The 15,021-nt window shown below is 35.0% G+C and overlaps 1 protein-coding gene across 4 annotated transcripts in view; it reads left to right on the top strand.

Annotated features, from left to right (window-relative positions):
• Positions 1 to 638: 638 nt before the first annotated feature.
• Positions 639 to 15,021, top strand: part of ECT2 (epithelial cell transforming 2) — a 53,732-nt gene continuing 39,349 nt past the window's right edge. Inside the window, exons 1-12 of one of the 4 annotated variants that reach the window (XM_037046507.1) lie at positions 639 to 727; positions 3,478 to 3,628; positions 4,235 to 4,314; positions 4,410 to 4,499; positions 6,708 to 6,890; positions 7,893 to 7,982; positions 8,719 to 8,826; positions 10,122 to 10,195; positions 11,182 to 11,312; positions 11,437 to 11,552; positions 11,650 to 11,712; positions 13,116 to 13,338. In XM_037046507.1, coding sequence (XP_036902402.1) covers positions 3,499 to 3,628; positions 4,235 to 4,314; positions 4,410 to 4,499; positions 6,708 to 6,890; positions 7,893 to 7,982; positions 8,719 to 8,826; positions 10,122 to 10,195; positions 11,182 to 11,312; positions 11,437 to 11,552; positions 11,650 to 11,712; positions 13,116 to 13,338 — 1,288 coding nt within the window. In that variant the 5' untranslated portion in view covers positions 639 to 727; positions 3,478 to 3,498. Of the gene's footprint in view, positions 781 to 1,713; positions 1,931 to 3,477; positions 3,629 to 4,234; positions 4,315 to 4,409; positions 4,500 to 6,707; positions 6,891 to 7,892; positions 7,983 to 8,718; positions 8,827 to 10,121; positions 10,196 to 11,181; positions 11,313 to 11,436; positions 11,553 to 11,649; positions 11,713 to 13,115; positions 13,339 to 15,021 lie in introns of those variants that run through there. The other 3 variants (XM_037046508.1, XM_037046506.1, XM_037046509.1) reach the window with 3 other exon arrangements.

Here is a 15,021-nt window from a genome sequence, read left to right as displayed (position 1 = left end):
TTCCAGGAAATTATAGAATGCCCTGACATATTTTTACGTTCATTCAAATAAACTTATATATTTTTAAAAAGCCCGAGAAATACTAAGAACTTATTTTAATCATCCACGAATTTTCCTAGATCAGAGCCCAGTGCCTTCCGTACATCAGGATTTAAACAAGCGAACTTCTGATTAAAAGTCTGTCTGCAGAGCCCCGGATATGCCCTCGGCTCAGCTACACCACCTTTAAGCCCAATTGCTAACACAAAGCATTCGGCAAAAAAAAATCTTAAGAGATCTCAGCAATCGGGGAAAAAACAGCATCATGGAGGCACTGATTTCGTTCAGAGGATTTGGTAGCGCTTTAAAAAAAAAAGGTAGAGAGGAGAGGTGAATCCGCTCAAATCTTCCCCAGGAAACGGTATATTTACAGAGTAAACAAGCGGTAGCCACAGACACACCTGCTTCTCCAAGAGGAGAAGCCGGGGAGAAACGACCGCCACCTTCTGGCCACATCCGGGGACTCCTCTACAAACTTCTAGCGTCCCGACGTCCGAGCCGTTGGTTAATTTGAAACACACGTACAACCAATCACTGGGCGGGAAGCAGAGACCAATCACCGCCCCTCTGGAGACTCCAGCCAATGGAAAGGAGGTTGACATCACGCGCCAATCGGCATGGCTTTTAGAGAGGGTGGCATACTTTTTGAATTGCCCGTGGCCACCTCCGGCGAGGAATGGTGGTAACGGTGAGAGGAATCGGAGCTTGAAGAGGTGGCATTCCAGGGCGTTTTTGAGAGTGGTGAGGACGCTGTGGGTCGGGGGGCGGGGTGGGGGAGGAGAGGGTGGGCTAGGGTCCCGGCGGCCGCGGGCGCCTTTGCTTAGGTCCGACAGCCCACCCCTGTGACCGCGAATCCCGGAGCACCCCGGCCCAGACTTCACGGCTCCGGGAACTGCCTACTACACCCCCAGCACCCGGGCGGGGCCGCGGAGCGGGAGCCCGAAGTCGGCTAGGTTGCTGTGCATCTTCATCACTCACCTGGTTAGATAATTTTTCTAGAAGAGTCTCCGGGTGAAGGGTTGGCGTTGGGAAGGGGTTCTTGGCAAACCACACTGTCCTCTGCGGCTGTGGGGACCAGCCGCTGCGCCCTTTGTGGGCTTATCGCGGAGGACGTAGTGGTTTCGCTCCCGGATTCTTCTTGGCGCCTTCTCTGTGGGCAGTGTAGTTTTGCCACGAAACGCCAGCTCTTCCTCTTGGGGACAGATACGCATGGCTTGGTGGATAAAAGCGCAGCCTCTGGGATCAGTTCGGACTTGAATCCCGGTTTACCACTACTGTGACCTGGGGAAAGTTACTCAACCTCTTTGTTCTAGGTTTCTTTATCAGCTGGACATAATATAGTACTTGCATTTTAGGATCGTTGCAGAGATTAAATACGTACAAGCAAAAGGTTTAGAATAATGTCTACTGCCTATTAAGGGTTAAATAAACTACTCTGCAGTTTAATCATGGCGTCCTATAATGTTGTAAATATTGTTACTGTTGTCAGTAACACCTCCAACATATCCAGTATTGCATTGAGCTCCTCTACCCTGAAAGATACTTCACTAAAAAAAGAAACCAAAAGTAAATATTTATTTAAATGACAGGTTTATCTGTGATGAGAAGAGGTAGTATATTTAGTCAAGTTTTTTTTAAGAATGTTCCTAAAGCAGGTTAGTTCACCTCTTAACTTTTTTTTGAAGTGACTTTGAATGAAAGTCTCTTTAGAGCGCCCCCTCAACCCCACTGAAAACAATTGTGTTAGAGACTTAAAAAAAAAAAAGGACTAAATAGAATTTATCATGGATTCTAAGACTCTTATTAACAACTATTGGAGCACTCTTTTAGAGAGCTTCAGAATAAGAATTGATGTGGATATTTGGTGAAGACCATAAGAAATCTCCACATTGTGAGTATTGTAAGATAATTAATAATTGTCACTCATTTTAAGACTTCATGTGTTCAGGTTTCATCACAACTGGATTTGAGTTTTATTACTTTTTCACTAATGTGGAAACTGTTGCTTAACCTCTTAAGTGCAGAGCTGAGTCAGGGAGTTGAGTTGTCTGACTTATTAATGTGTACCTAACACTTGTGCTTAGGACTCTTGTTATTAGTGTCCCACGTCTTCACACTGCTTAGCATCACCATCCAGAAATGTGCTAGTGATACCTCATTGTTTCTCCATAGCATACAGATAAACAATCACTTGGTCAAGAATCTGGTGGGAATACTTTGTATATTTTATTAATCTGAAAAAGTAGGAGAGATCAGACATGTACCTCCAGATAATATGCTGGGAATTTACTTCAAGATAATACATTTACTTAACTCCCCATTTGAATTTATGAAAATCTGTTCAACTTTTCCTTTTTTTCCTGCTTGCCCAAGTTTTTAATTCCTGAGTCTCAGAAATCTAAAAAAAACTTTTTTTCATAGTCCAGAGTCATATTGGCACTAACCCATGCATAATTTTCTTGTTAATTTTTTTATAGGAGAGACATTTGTATGGTATGAAAATACAGATAAGGGGACAGTCCATTTAATTATACATGAGTAGTTAAATCCATAGAGGACGAATCAAAAGTGTTGGTTTGGGAGTGGAAGGACATGATAGGTGGAGAATTGAGCTCTATGAAATGCAAGTAGGTATGCAGTAAATCATGATCTCTGTTTTAGAAATGCTGAGAAATATGTTGACTGGAGCATATGTAGACCAGGGGAATTAGAGGAGACGAGGCTGAATAACCGAATCAGCTAAGCCAGGGTCAAACTGTATACTGCATGGTGAATTTGGGTTTGATCACACAGGGAGGAGTGCTTGTGGAAGTTCTCAGCAGGGAAGTGATGTGGTCACATTTGTTTTTAGGATCATGCCCCTGAAATTCCTGTACAGAGTGATGTCTGAAGAAACTGTTGTTAGAGAAAGTTGTTTGAGGCTGTTCTTTGGATAGGTGGCCATTGTGGCATTACACCTCAAGAAGAGGCGCCAAGTTCCAGAGATACTTGAGGCAGAAATGATAGGAATTTTTGAGGAAGGTGAATAGGTAGACAGAAGAGTTAGAATGGATCCAGTTTTTGACTGGGATTATTTGGGGACGTTAGTATTATAAATGAATATAGCAGCAGAAATAGGTTGGTTGAGGGCAAGATGTAGGGAAAGGAGGTAAAATAGTATTTAAGTACCTTTTGGGTGTTCATATGTTAGGTGATGTTCTGAGTACTTTTGACTATTATTTTTACCGTATTCTGTGAGCTGGGTGTTAGTGTCTTTATTTTATAGAAGAGGAAACTACGGCTCAGAAAAGTTGAGTGACTTTCTTTGGTTCAATATTAAGAAAAACAGATGATGATGCTTTTTATAAATTCTAGTACAAAAGAAGAACCTCTAATACTTGTTTGCCCAATGATCATTGTGCTTCATGTATTTTTATTCACATTTATTATTTTTTTTAGCCAATTTAGAAGGATACAAAAATGGCTGACAATAGTGTGTTAACATCCACTTCTGGGAGTTCAAACTTAGCAGACTCTTCCATTTTTGATTCTAAAGTTACCGAAACTTGTAAAGAAAACTTATTTATTGGACCTACTTCATATGTTGAAGGTAAATGTACTTTAAAACACCAACTCAGTATTTTAATCCTAAACGTACTGACTAGAGACTCTTAAGATTTAACTGTAACACTGTTAGGCGAGAGTACAGATATTAGTAAATATTTGCTGACAGAATCTACACTATGTAGATTTTTGTTTATTGTTTGGATTAATGCTTCCCAACTTTGAAGAGGAAGTTGTCATCTTGTTGGATATTGCTTTTTCTGTATATGAAGGCAGTCCAGCTGTAACATTGTTAGCTAGATTATAGTCAGTTATGTCTGGTGAGGTGAAAGCTACTTCTTCCCTTTCCACCATGTAAATGGGCCTTTTCTCAAGTTGCATGCATTGTTGAAGAGGATAACTATACAAGGTAGTGCATGCTTCCTTTGTGCTGATGTTTGTATACTTTGGGACCACGTATTTTCTCTTCCTTAAAATGATATGTTGCCAAGCTTTTTTTTAATAAACTGGGAATTAAGTGATATTAATTTTAGAGAATGTTATGATCTCAAAGATGAAAAACATACCAGATATAGCCAAAAAAGGGATTTGGAACTACTGATTTTGATGTTAATTCCTGGTAAACATATTTAAACATTTCTAATTTTAATAGAAGAAATGCCTCAGGTTGAAACAAGAGTGATATTGGTTCAAGAAGCTGGAAATCAAGAAGAACTTGTAGAAGCCTTAAAGGTAAGAGTTTTAATTTTTTTAAAAGGCCGTCTTCCATCAGTGCGTAAATAATGTTATAGTTTTCTTAATCTCATACTTAAGTCTTTTTCCCACAGACTATTAAAATAATGGATGTCCCTGTAATAATAAAAGAAAGTTGTCCTGGAAAATCGGATGAAAAATTAATAAAAAGTGTTGTTAATATGGTAGGTCAAGCACTTCATTGCATGTGGCATGTTGCACTTCCCTTGATTGTATTCTTGTATTCCATTTTATGGTGATTGGATCTAAATTAGGCACAAGGTATATAATGCTCTCTGAAGCTAGATGAATAGAAACAATTTTATATTTATTTTAAAAATTTGGGTGTTTCTGAGACCCTGAATTATAGCATATACTGCAAATAATGAAATCCTTATAAAGTAATTTGGCATTGTTAATTTTAAATGACATATTGTGTATTTACAAAGATACGAGATCTGTCCAGAAGGTATCCAGCCGTGTAATATTCAAAACAGACATTTATTGAAAAAGATACAAGGTACAAGCAACATTGTGCATAGGACAATGATGCCTTTGAAGTAGGCACCTTAGGGCCTTGTACAGTTCTCCCAATTGCTATCAGATGCCCCCTGGTATTTTCCTGAAGCTCATCTATGGTCTGAAATCTCTTCCCTTTGAAAGGTGACTTAGTTTTCGGAAAAGCTAGAAGTCACGGGGTGCCAAATCTGGGCTGTAGGGGGACCGAGTCACCTGGGTGATTTGACGGTTTACCAAAAATTGGTAAACCATCAAATGGTTTACCAAAGTGCCCACTCATGCACAAGACAGTGCGTGAGCGGGCACTTTGTCATGATGTAGCTGCCAATCACCAGTTGCCCATAGCTGTGGCCTTCTGAATCATCTGAGTAGCTTCCAAGGAAGCTTAGCACAAAATTTGATGCAGGTTCATTGCTCTATTCACTCAGTCATTTTGAATGCAATGGCCACACAGTACATACACTCACCACCCCCACTATAGTACTGTGAAGTACTATCAGTACTATGAAGTACACACATATACTCTCCAGTCCACTGGCCTTAGCTGTCAGGTTACATTGATGTTTCACAAACTGTTCCATAATATTAACAGTGGCTGACTTTTCCTGGACAGACCTTGTATGATTCTTTTCTTTAAATTCTTTATCTTTTTTTCTCATTAACTTTATACTTATTTTAAAATCTTGCTTTGTTTCCAAAATTATAAGTTATAATGATTGACAATCAGCATATGAAATATATCTAATTCTCTGTACCAGCTGTAATAATTTGTGAGAGCTGCCATAACAAAATATAGCGCACTGGTGGCTTAAACAACAGAAGTGTATTTGCTCACAGTTCCTAAGGTTAGAAGTCCAGGATATCATCAGGTTTGGGTTAAATTGAGGCCTTTCTCCTTGGCTTGCAGGTAGCTGCCTCTTTGTTGCTGTTTCTTCACATGGTCTTCTATCCATGCACATCCCTGCTATCTGTCGTGTGTCCAAATTTCCTATAAGGACACCAGTCAGATTGCATTAGGGACCTACCCATGTGCCTTCATTTTACCTTAACTACCTCTGGAAAGGCCCTGTCAAATACAGTCACATTCTAAGGTATAGGGGATTAAAGTATCAACATGAATCTTGAGGGTACATAATCCAGCCCATCACATGAACCTAGCAAATAAAGCCCAAATAATTTACCCATTTAGAATTTTTTGTGGTTCTCTTTTTACACGGGTCATACAGGCACTGAAATAACTACATTCCTTTTCATAGATGTACTATATAAAGTGGTAAACTGTAACTTGCCTTTTTATATCCAAATATATTTATTTGCCAAGCTGCAACTACCTACGTATTTCACATCTTTCTCATCATTTCTTCGTATATACTGAAATGATTGTGTTAATCTACATCCTCTTTGTAGATATTAAGTGCCAGAGTAATTTTTTATTTTTCTGATGACAGTTAATTTGTGCAAGAAGGAACCGTATGTATGGCATCATTTTTTTGATCAGAAGGAAAAGCAGTATGTTTCTAATGCATCCTTCTATGACAATGTGTGCACTTAAATTTAACACTTTTATTTTACATACACACTAGATTTATAATGACTTAAACCAGAAGCTTATGCCATTATTATAATTAATCCTCAAAATTTAGTATCTTAATGTAGATGGAGATATGTATATTAAAATACAAATAAGCAATTAAAGAAATAGCTGCTCACTATTAAGTTTAGTACTTATTATAGTATAACTTAATACTTAAGTTTTCTAAAATAGAAATTAAAAATGTTGATATTGAATTGATTTTTAGGTCTTATTTAGAGAGTTATGAATTAATCTTATTATATATAAATTTTATTTCTATAACCACATGGAAAAAATCAAGGAAATTAAAATGCCCTTTGTAAAGATGGAATCAGTGGAAGAATATGAAAGTTTGGATTCTCCAGAATTTGAAAATGTATTCATAGTCATGGACTTCCAGGATCCTGTGTTTAATGAGTTGTATAAGACTGATTCTAGAGTTATTGGACCACCTGTTGTATTAAACTGTGCACAAAAAGGAAAGGTAATAAAAATATGTTCATTATGACTTTTCAAGGTTAAATTTTTATTAATGAATGTGTAGAAGTTCATGAACAGAAAATTTTCATGAATTGTTCAGAGCATGGAATATTTAGAATAGGAATAGTAGTAGCTACTATAATGTAGTCCTTTAATACTTTCTATTGTAATTTTCAGTAGTGAATATCAAAGACCTTTGAAAGGTAAACATTAAAAACTATATTTGTAATATATCAGAGTTGTAAAGTTAGTTTCTATTCTTTGGTTTTATTGCTTTGGTTTGCTATTTTTAAACTTGCCTTATTAATTTAAAATTGCTGAGTCATTGTGTTTTTGTTACAGAAACTAGTAATAAGCACATTATCTTCTCTGTTTTGAGAAATGTCAAAACTCAGAAACCAAATAAAAATTTTAAAGACCAAAATTAAGAAAAATATTTTTGCATAATGGTGGTAATTAAATACACATATATTAAATAGTTAAGTATGTATTTATATATTCTCAATCATATATATATATATATATAAATTGGTTAAATTATTTACTGATTACCTCCATTTTTTAAGTTCAAAAATTGGAAGCATATTTGGTTCAAGTATATGTCATATCCCTAGTATATATAAATATCTGACCTGTTTTAATTTTGATTGGAAGCATTTACAATAGTGCTTGAAGTCAGAAATCTTTCCTTATTGATAAAACCTTCGCATGCGACAAAGTACATTTTAGAACTAAAGGTTTGAATATATTTATGTTCAATTTGTAAATTGCAAGGTATGCTTAGATTAAGTGCGTTAAATATGATTTAAGAATTATGGGAAATTTTTTATTGTAAGACTAGCAATCTCTTTTTTTGCTCTTTTTTGTTGCATGTTGAAAAATGCAAGTAAATCTTTGGATTGTGACAGTTGATTGGCAAGAGGGAAAATATGGTTGAGTTGAGAATGACATATTCTCCTTTCTACTATAAAGACATTCACAGATTTAAAATTGTTATATTCTGCAGCCTTTGCCATTTTCATGTCGTCCACTCTATTGTACAAGCATGATGAATCTGGTACTGTGCTTTACTGGATTCAGGAAGAAAGAAGAATTAGTAAGTGCTTTAGAACTTCTATTCAAAAAATATTTTTTCCAGCAAAATAAATTTAAATTGGCATTTTTTAATAATGTATCATGGTTGCATTTTTAAAGTTTTAAAGGAGAAATTACTATTATCATACCATGTTTTAAATTTTGTGAAGAAACATTCTGAAGAGTCTTGTAAAGAAACAAATATTTTGCCTAGGATGGCTAGGATATGAATTAACAGAAACATTCACAACTGTCTTTTTATACTGTCTTTTTGTTCAGTATCCTATCAACCATATTATCTGAAGTTTTTGCTTACACATTGCAATATTTTGTGATACAAGCTCAGCCTTAAAGAGTTCTTATTATCCTAGAGAATTCATAAAAACTTCTTTGATTTGTGGAATTTTTTATGTTGGAACTAACGTAGTATTACTCTCGTTTTGTGGGAAGAATCTTGGTGTGATGTAACCTCGTGTTAAAAAAAGGTAATATACTTAGGCTGTATGAAAGCCAGTTTTAATTAACTAAGTTTTTTATTATCATCTTTACTAGCTTTTCACTATATATAACTTTGCCTGTGCCAATAATGCAAACAAATCTTTTCATTTTTTACCATAAAATTTATACCTTTATTAAAATCCCCTATACATATCTTATAAATCAAAAGTGTTCAGTAAATGCTGAATGAATTGTAAATATAGTTTAAAAGTTTGTTTATATTAACTATAAAGTCGGTGTTGCTTAATTTTTCTTTTGAGGTCAGATTGGTGACATTGGTTCATCACATGGGTGGAGTTATTCGAAAAGACTTTAATTCAAAAGTTACACATCTGGTGGCAAATTGTACTCATGGAGAAAAATTCAGGGTAGGTAAACTTGGATATTTTTGTGTATTTCAGAATAGCATCATTTGGGAATACATTTAATAATAGCACTCTTGTCTATTTCTCCTACAATTTACTGAAGATCAGATACTCAATTTTTGCTTTATGTGCACATAGAGTAAAGATTTTAAATCATAGGAGTGTGGTCTTGGGTTTGAAGGTGGCAGTAGAACTTGAGTTAGGTCTTTATAGATGAGTAGGAGTTTGGAGCTTGGTAGATGGATAATATTTCAGGCAGATTAATAATATTAACAAAGGTTACTATGAGCATTGGTGAATGAGGGGGTTGAGAAGTGATGAGCAAATATTTTACTCTTGTCTAAGTGGTCTTTCTAGGAACAGAGCAGAGCTATGTTATAAAATGGTTCTAAGATTTAACTTGTGAAAAATTTAAAAGAATAAGAGAAAGTATTACTTTTATTAGGATTAAAATCCTAGTTTAAGATTATACTTAAACATCTATTTTAGGAAGAGACAATATTTGTCTCTCTGTTTCCATGCTCCACCAGTGTGTTCTCTGTGTAGTAAATGGTAATTTTAGTGTAATGTTGAATTCCTGGGGATTCAGACTTTCTGATTCATACTGAAGTTTTTAGTTACTTAATTAGATATTTTCTTCTGTAGTGCTGTATTAGGGTATTCATGTATTACTGTATTCATGTTCTTTCAAGAAAGTAAACATGAAAGTAGAAGTGAAATATAATACTAAAGGGGCCCTTAATTTAGAGATATATTAAAAATAAGGAAATGGTTTGGATATCATGGAACTTGTTTTAAAGTTACTGTATTTTACTCCATAAAATGTGCCCATTTTTGCCCGAGTGTCTGAGGGAAAAATAAGGATGGACATTATTCATGGGTAGTATTAATTTCATATCTATATAAATGTTTTTGATTCTTTTATTTATGCTTATGTATTAAAAGTGTAATTCTAGAAAGCAATAATGATATCTGTATGCAAAATAATACCCTGGAACACGATAAGCAGTTTTATATATATACAAAAAATTGAATTAAAAAAATTAAAATGAAAGATTTTCTTTTCCTGAAAGTTTGAGCCAAACACATGGGATGCACATTATACATGGCAAAATATGGTATTTTAACTTAAGTTGTATGAATGACACATTTTTTCTGTTAATTTTTTTTATATTATGTTACAAAGCAGTTGAACAATAATCTAAAACTGCAAAAAATATGTATATAATTGTTTAGAACTTCCATGAATGCAGTTATTTAAAGTAAAAATTATTAGTAATTAATGTTTATATTTTTAGATTGCTGTGAGCCTGGGTACTCCAATTATGAAGCCAGAATGGATTTATAAAGCTTGGGAAAGACGAAATGAACAGTAAGTGTTAAAAAATTCAGTATTTCAATATGTGAATTAAAAATACTGTCTTGTAGAGGTAAACCCTCATGATCCAAACCCTAAATTCATAGATAATATAGAAAAAATTAATTCAGTCTTTGGGTAGTTTAGGAAATAAAACTAGGAAGGGCAAAGTTATAAAAAAATCAGGAAATATTGAAAATTGAAAGATGTCTGTTATCTTTATACTTCATCTTGTGAAATAATTTTGATTATCATAAATATTCTAAAATTATTAGGTAATTTAATAATAGGTAAGTGCATATGGATGTTTGGATTTTATTGTATTTTATTCTTATTTTATGTTTTTCTGGTTACATTTTAAGTGGTGATTGTAATTCATAACCTTTATAAGCTTTCCAACCTTATAATTCCTTGCTATTATACTTCTTTGTTACTTAAGATTTGGTAAAATTAGAACCACTAGTTCTGGCTGGGGTAGCTCAGTGGATTGAGCATGGGCCTGTGAACCAAAGGATCACTGGTTCGATTCCCAGTCAGGGCACATGCTTGGGTTGTGTGTCAGGGCCCCAGTAGGGGTGTGCAAGTAGCAACCACACATTGATGTTTCTCTCCCTCTCTTTCTCCCTTGTTTCCCTTCTCTCCAAAAGTAAATAAAATCTTTTTAAAAATCCTATGGTACAGATAGTTATAAAGAAAAAAAAAACTAGAACCCCTAGAATATACATAAAATTTCATGTAGAGCAGAAATTTGAATCTTGTAAAGATTACCTGCGATCAAGTTTTGTCAGAAGTTAATTCAGGATGACTAAGGGCACATCAATTTTTTTAACTTCTTTTTTTTTGGTTGTTAAAAATGATAAAATTTTTGTTAACATTTCAGGGCTAGATGGAAAATATTTTCAATAAGTGGATTATGCTAAAACCTTAAGAATTATAAATTGACGTGCCTAATTTGTTGAATTTAAGTTAACTGGTTTTAGAGGAATATGTTTTGTTTTTAGGGATTTCTGTGCATCAGTTGATGATTTTAGAAATGAATTTAAAGTTCCTCCATTTCAAGATTGCATTTTAAGTTTCCTTGGATTTTCAGATGAAGAAAAAACTAATATGGAAGAAATGACTGAAATGCAAGGTAGGTTTTATATATGTGTTTTATTCCCACTCCTGCCTAATGACTTCCTGGTGAATTTGCCTCTTTAAAAATTTGGGTTTGAAGATAGTATGGTTTATTTATGTTTGTATGCATTCTTCTTCAGGAGGTAGATACTTACCGCTTGGGGATGAAAGGTGCACTCACCTTATAGTTGAAGAGAATATAGTAAAAGAACTTCCATTCGAACCTTCTAAGAAACTTTATGTTGTCAAGCAAGAGGCAAGTAATTCTAAAATGAGATTGGTTTTCTAACAATACTACTGTTGGCTTTCTGATAAGTTGATTTCTTAATTAAAATGTTCTTTTTCTCATCTAGTGGTTCTGGGGAAGCATTCAAATGGATGCCCGAGCTGGGGAAACTATGTATTTATATGAAAAGGTATGCTATTTTTGGTACCTTAGTCATTTGTTCTGTGAATCAGATTGTATAAAGATGACATTCTTCTAATCAGAGAGAACATGGTGTAATTAGCCTACAGGTCATCTTTTACATCACGTCAGGAGTTTGAGAACAATTCAATATGGGCTAGGAGTCTGTGTATACTTAGGTGAAAACACTCAATGTATTGATGTTATTTTAATCTCATATATGTCATTCTTTGCTTATACCTAGTGGTATTATGAACAATAAATATTGAGCCAAATTACTAGACTAACCCGGTAAAGACATTCAAGTTAGACTGTAGTTGGGAGTGCATATGAAAACTTGAAAGTATATTAAAGTAGCAAGTAGTTTAGCATGGCTTTAGAAAAGAATGTGGAAATCAAGGCTTAACAGATAAAGCTTACTAGGTGGGCAGAATTAAGAAGTTTTTAATGATGTAGAGGTTTAGGTTTTTTTTAAAGATTTTATTTATTTTTCCTTAGAGGGGAAGGGAAGGAGAGAAGGAGAGAAATATCAATGTATGGTTGCCTCTCATGAGTCCCCTGCTGGGAACTGGCCTGCAACCCAGGCATGTGCCCTGACTGGGGATCGAACCGCGATCACGTGGTTCACAGGCCTGCATTCAATCCACTAAGCTACACCAGCCAGGGCTAGATTTTATTTTCTTAAGTATTGGGACCGATTTAATATTAAGGGGAATCATCTAAAAAAATGATTGTAGCAGTAGAATGTAGGTAAGGAAAATCCAGCCTTCATCCTGGATCTTGGTAAAAAGTGGTATCATTCACGAAAATGTGGCATAAAGCTATAGAAGCAGGCTCCAAGGGAAGATTTGCTTCAGTTTGGGATTTAATAATTTTGAATAGAATATTGAAGATGAGGTGTGGATTTACTGTATTTCTATAAAATCTAAACAGGTAGGTATTATATTGTATTCTTTTAGACTCTTAATGTTAGGTTCTTAACAGTTTAAAAATATGTTTTAGATACTGAGAAAGAACTCTTAAAATCAACTATTATCAGACAAATATAGGAGAGCACTATGTTCAGCACTGTGCTAAATGCTAGGGATACAGTGAACAAAATATGAATGGTTCTTCCCTGCTGGGAGTTTGTATCCTAACTGGGGAATAGACAGTAAACAAGCTTACAGATGAATATGTACTGCTGGTGATAGTGCTATGAAGAAAAAGAAGGAAATGCTAGCAGTTAGGCAATTACAGTGGTCCCCTGCCTGCTGTGTTTTATGAAGATTCTCAATTATCTGGCGGAGTATATAGTTGTAAAATTGTGCAAAATCCAGGTTTTGTCAGACTCCCCAAAACTGTTTTTCTTTTGTTGTTGTGTCAGTAAAGAGTCATGGAAGTGAAATTGAGCTTTTGTGCTTTTGATTGCAGGCTAATACACCTGAGCTCAAGAAATCAGTGTCACTGCTTTCTCTCAATACTCCAAACAGCAATCGCAAAAGACGTCGTTTGAAAGAGACACTGGCTCAGCTTTCAAGAGAGTCAGACCTGTCTTCTTTCCCTCCCCGTAAGCGCCCATCAGCTGAGCATTCCCTTTCTATAGGGTCACTCCTAGATATCTCCAACACACCAGACTCTAGCATTAACTATGGAGGTAATTCACACTTAAAACATTTATCTTTACATTTTAGTGGAATGGAATGATTATTAAAGTATAGGTAAATCTCTATTATAGTGAATATGAAATGGTCTTTAATTACTTTTGTTCTAGCTGAGAACAAGCACATGGAAATGTTTCTCTTTAGTGATTGCCTACTGTATGCTAAGTCCTTTTTATATTTTTTGTATTTATAAGATAGGTTTTATTTCTCTTTTACAGATAAGTAGACTGAGGTTAGAGAAATAACTTGTTTAGGGTCACACATTAGAAAGTAACAGAGATGTTCAAAGAGCAAATTCTTTGCACGAGCTCAACAAAATCACAGGTGTATTATAGGGAAAATGGGTACAGTGAGGTCCGAAGTGTTGAGTTTACTTTGTTCTCAGCTGAGACAAGAAAGCTTTCACAATGAACTCTCTGTTGATAATCATTTTTTAATTTTTTAGCCAGCACACAAATATGCTGTGTTTTCTAGATTCCTTTGATCTCATTACATTCTTCAGTTATCCCATTTCTCTTCTCCTGTTCACATGAGTACTCTTCAAAGAGCCATTGTCTCATTTCCTTGCTTTTCACTGTCTTTTCAACCCATTCCAATTGAACTTCATTCCACTGCTCCCCCCACCCACCCCAGTGTGTAAAGTTGCCTTGTTCTGGGGTGATGACAGTTTTTATACCATCAACAGCATTCAATACATAAACAGCTACTTAGTCCCGGACACGTTTTTTTTTTCCATGGCTTTTGTACATTACTCATTTCTCATTCTCCTTTGCCTAGCTTCTGTATCCAACTCTAGTATTAAATGTTATTCCTGTGTTGTTTCTTCTCTATTTTAATTCTCTAAATGATCTCATTTAATTCCATGGTTTTAACAACATATGCTGATGACTCTAAAAGTTATTGTCCTTTTTCTCCAGTGGCCTACTTCATATCTCTTTATCCATATCATAAACTTAACATAATCAAAGTAGAATTTTTTATTTTCCCCACCACTGTCAATGTTATTCCTTTGTGGTCTTTTACTAACTTTTTCTGTAGAAAAGATCTCTTTTAGACAATTTAAGTGGTCTCCTAAATGGTCTCTGTATATCCATTTTTACCTTTGTAGATGTAACACTTACAGTGGTCTCTAAAACTAAAAAAACTAGATCATGCCTCTCTACCTGAAGTCATTCAGTGGCTTTGTATTACTATAGCTTTCAATTTCCTGTGTAATTCTTCCTTATCTACCTCTGACATCATGTGGTATCATGCTCTCTCCAGTGATACTCTCTAAGCTTCAGTCCTACTATCTTTGTTTTTCTCTGAATATTTCTACTGTATCCATAGCGCAGGGACATTATACTTGCTTTCTCTGCCTTAAAGAAGTTTCTGTTGGGTTCTCTGTAATGCTAAGCCTCTTCTGTTCTACCACTCCTTCCTACCAACACATCACCTGGTGGTTGTTTTCAGTAGTAAAAAACCGTGTCTCTCTTACTCTTTGCTGTACTCTCAGTGCCTAATACAGAGTAGGTAATCACTAAATATTCACAAAATCAAAGTCGTTTTAAGGTAGGCCCAGAAAACAGGTGGACTTCAGAATATAAGAGGAACAAGAATACAGTTTTTAGGGAATAGCGACTAGGATTATGAAGAAGTAATAATTAATTAGAAAGGTTAATTGGGGCCTAATATTG

The sequence above is a fragment of the Sturnira hondurensis genome, unplaced genomic scaffold, assembly GCF_014824575.4.
Source record: "Sturnira hondurensis isolate 20B ecotype Veracruz unplaced genomic scaffold, ASM1482457v3 Scaffold0005279, whole genome shotgun sequence".
NCBI classification, from domain to species: Eukaryota; Metazoa; Chordata; class Mammalia; order Chiroptera; family Phyllostomidae; genus Sturnira; species Sturnira hondurensis.
The sequence above is the reverse complement of the archived record's forward strand: the minus strand, read 5'-3'. Positions and strand labels throughout refer to the sequence as shown.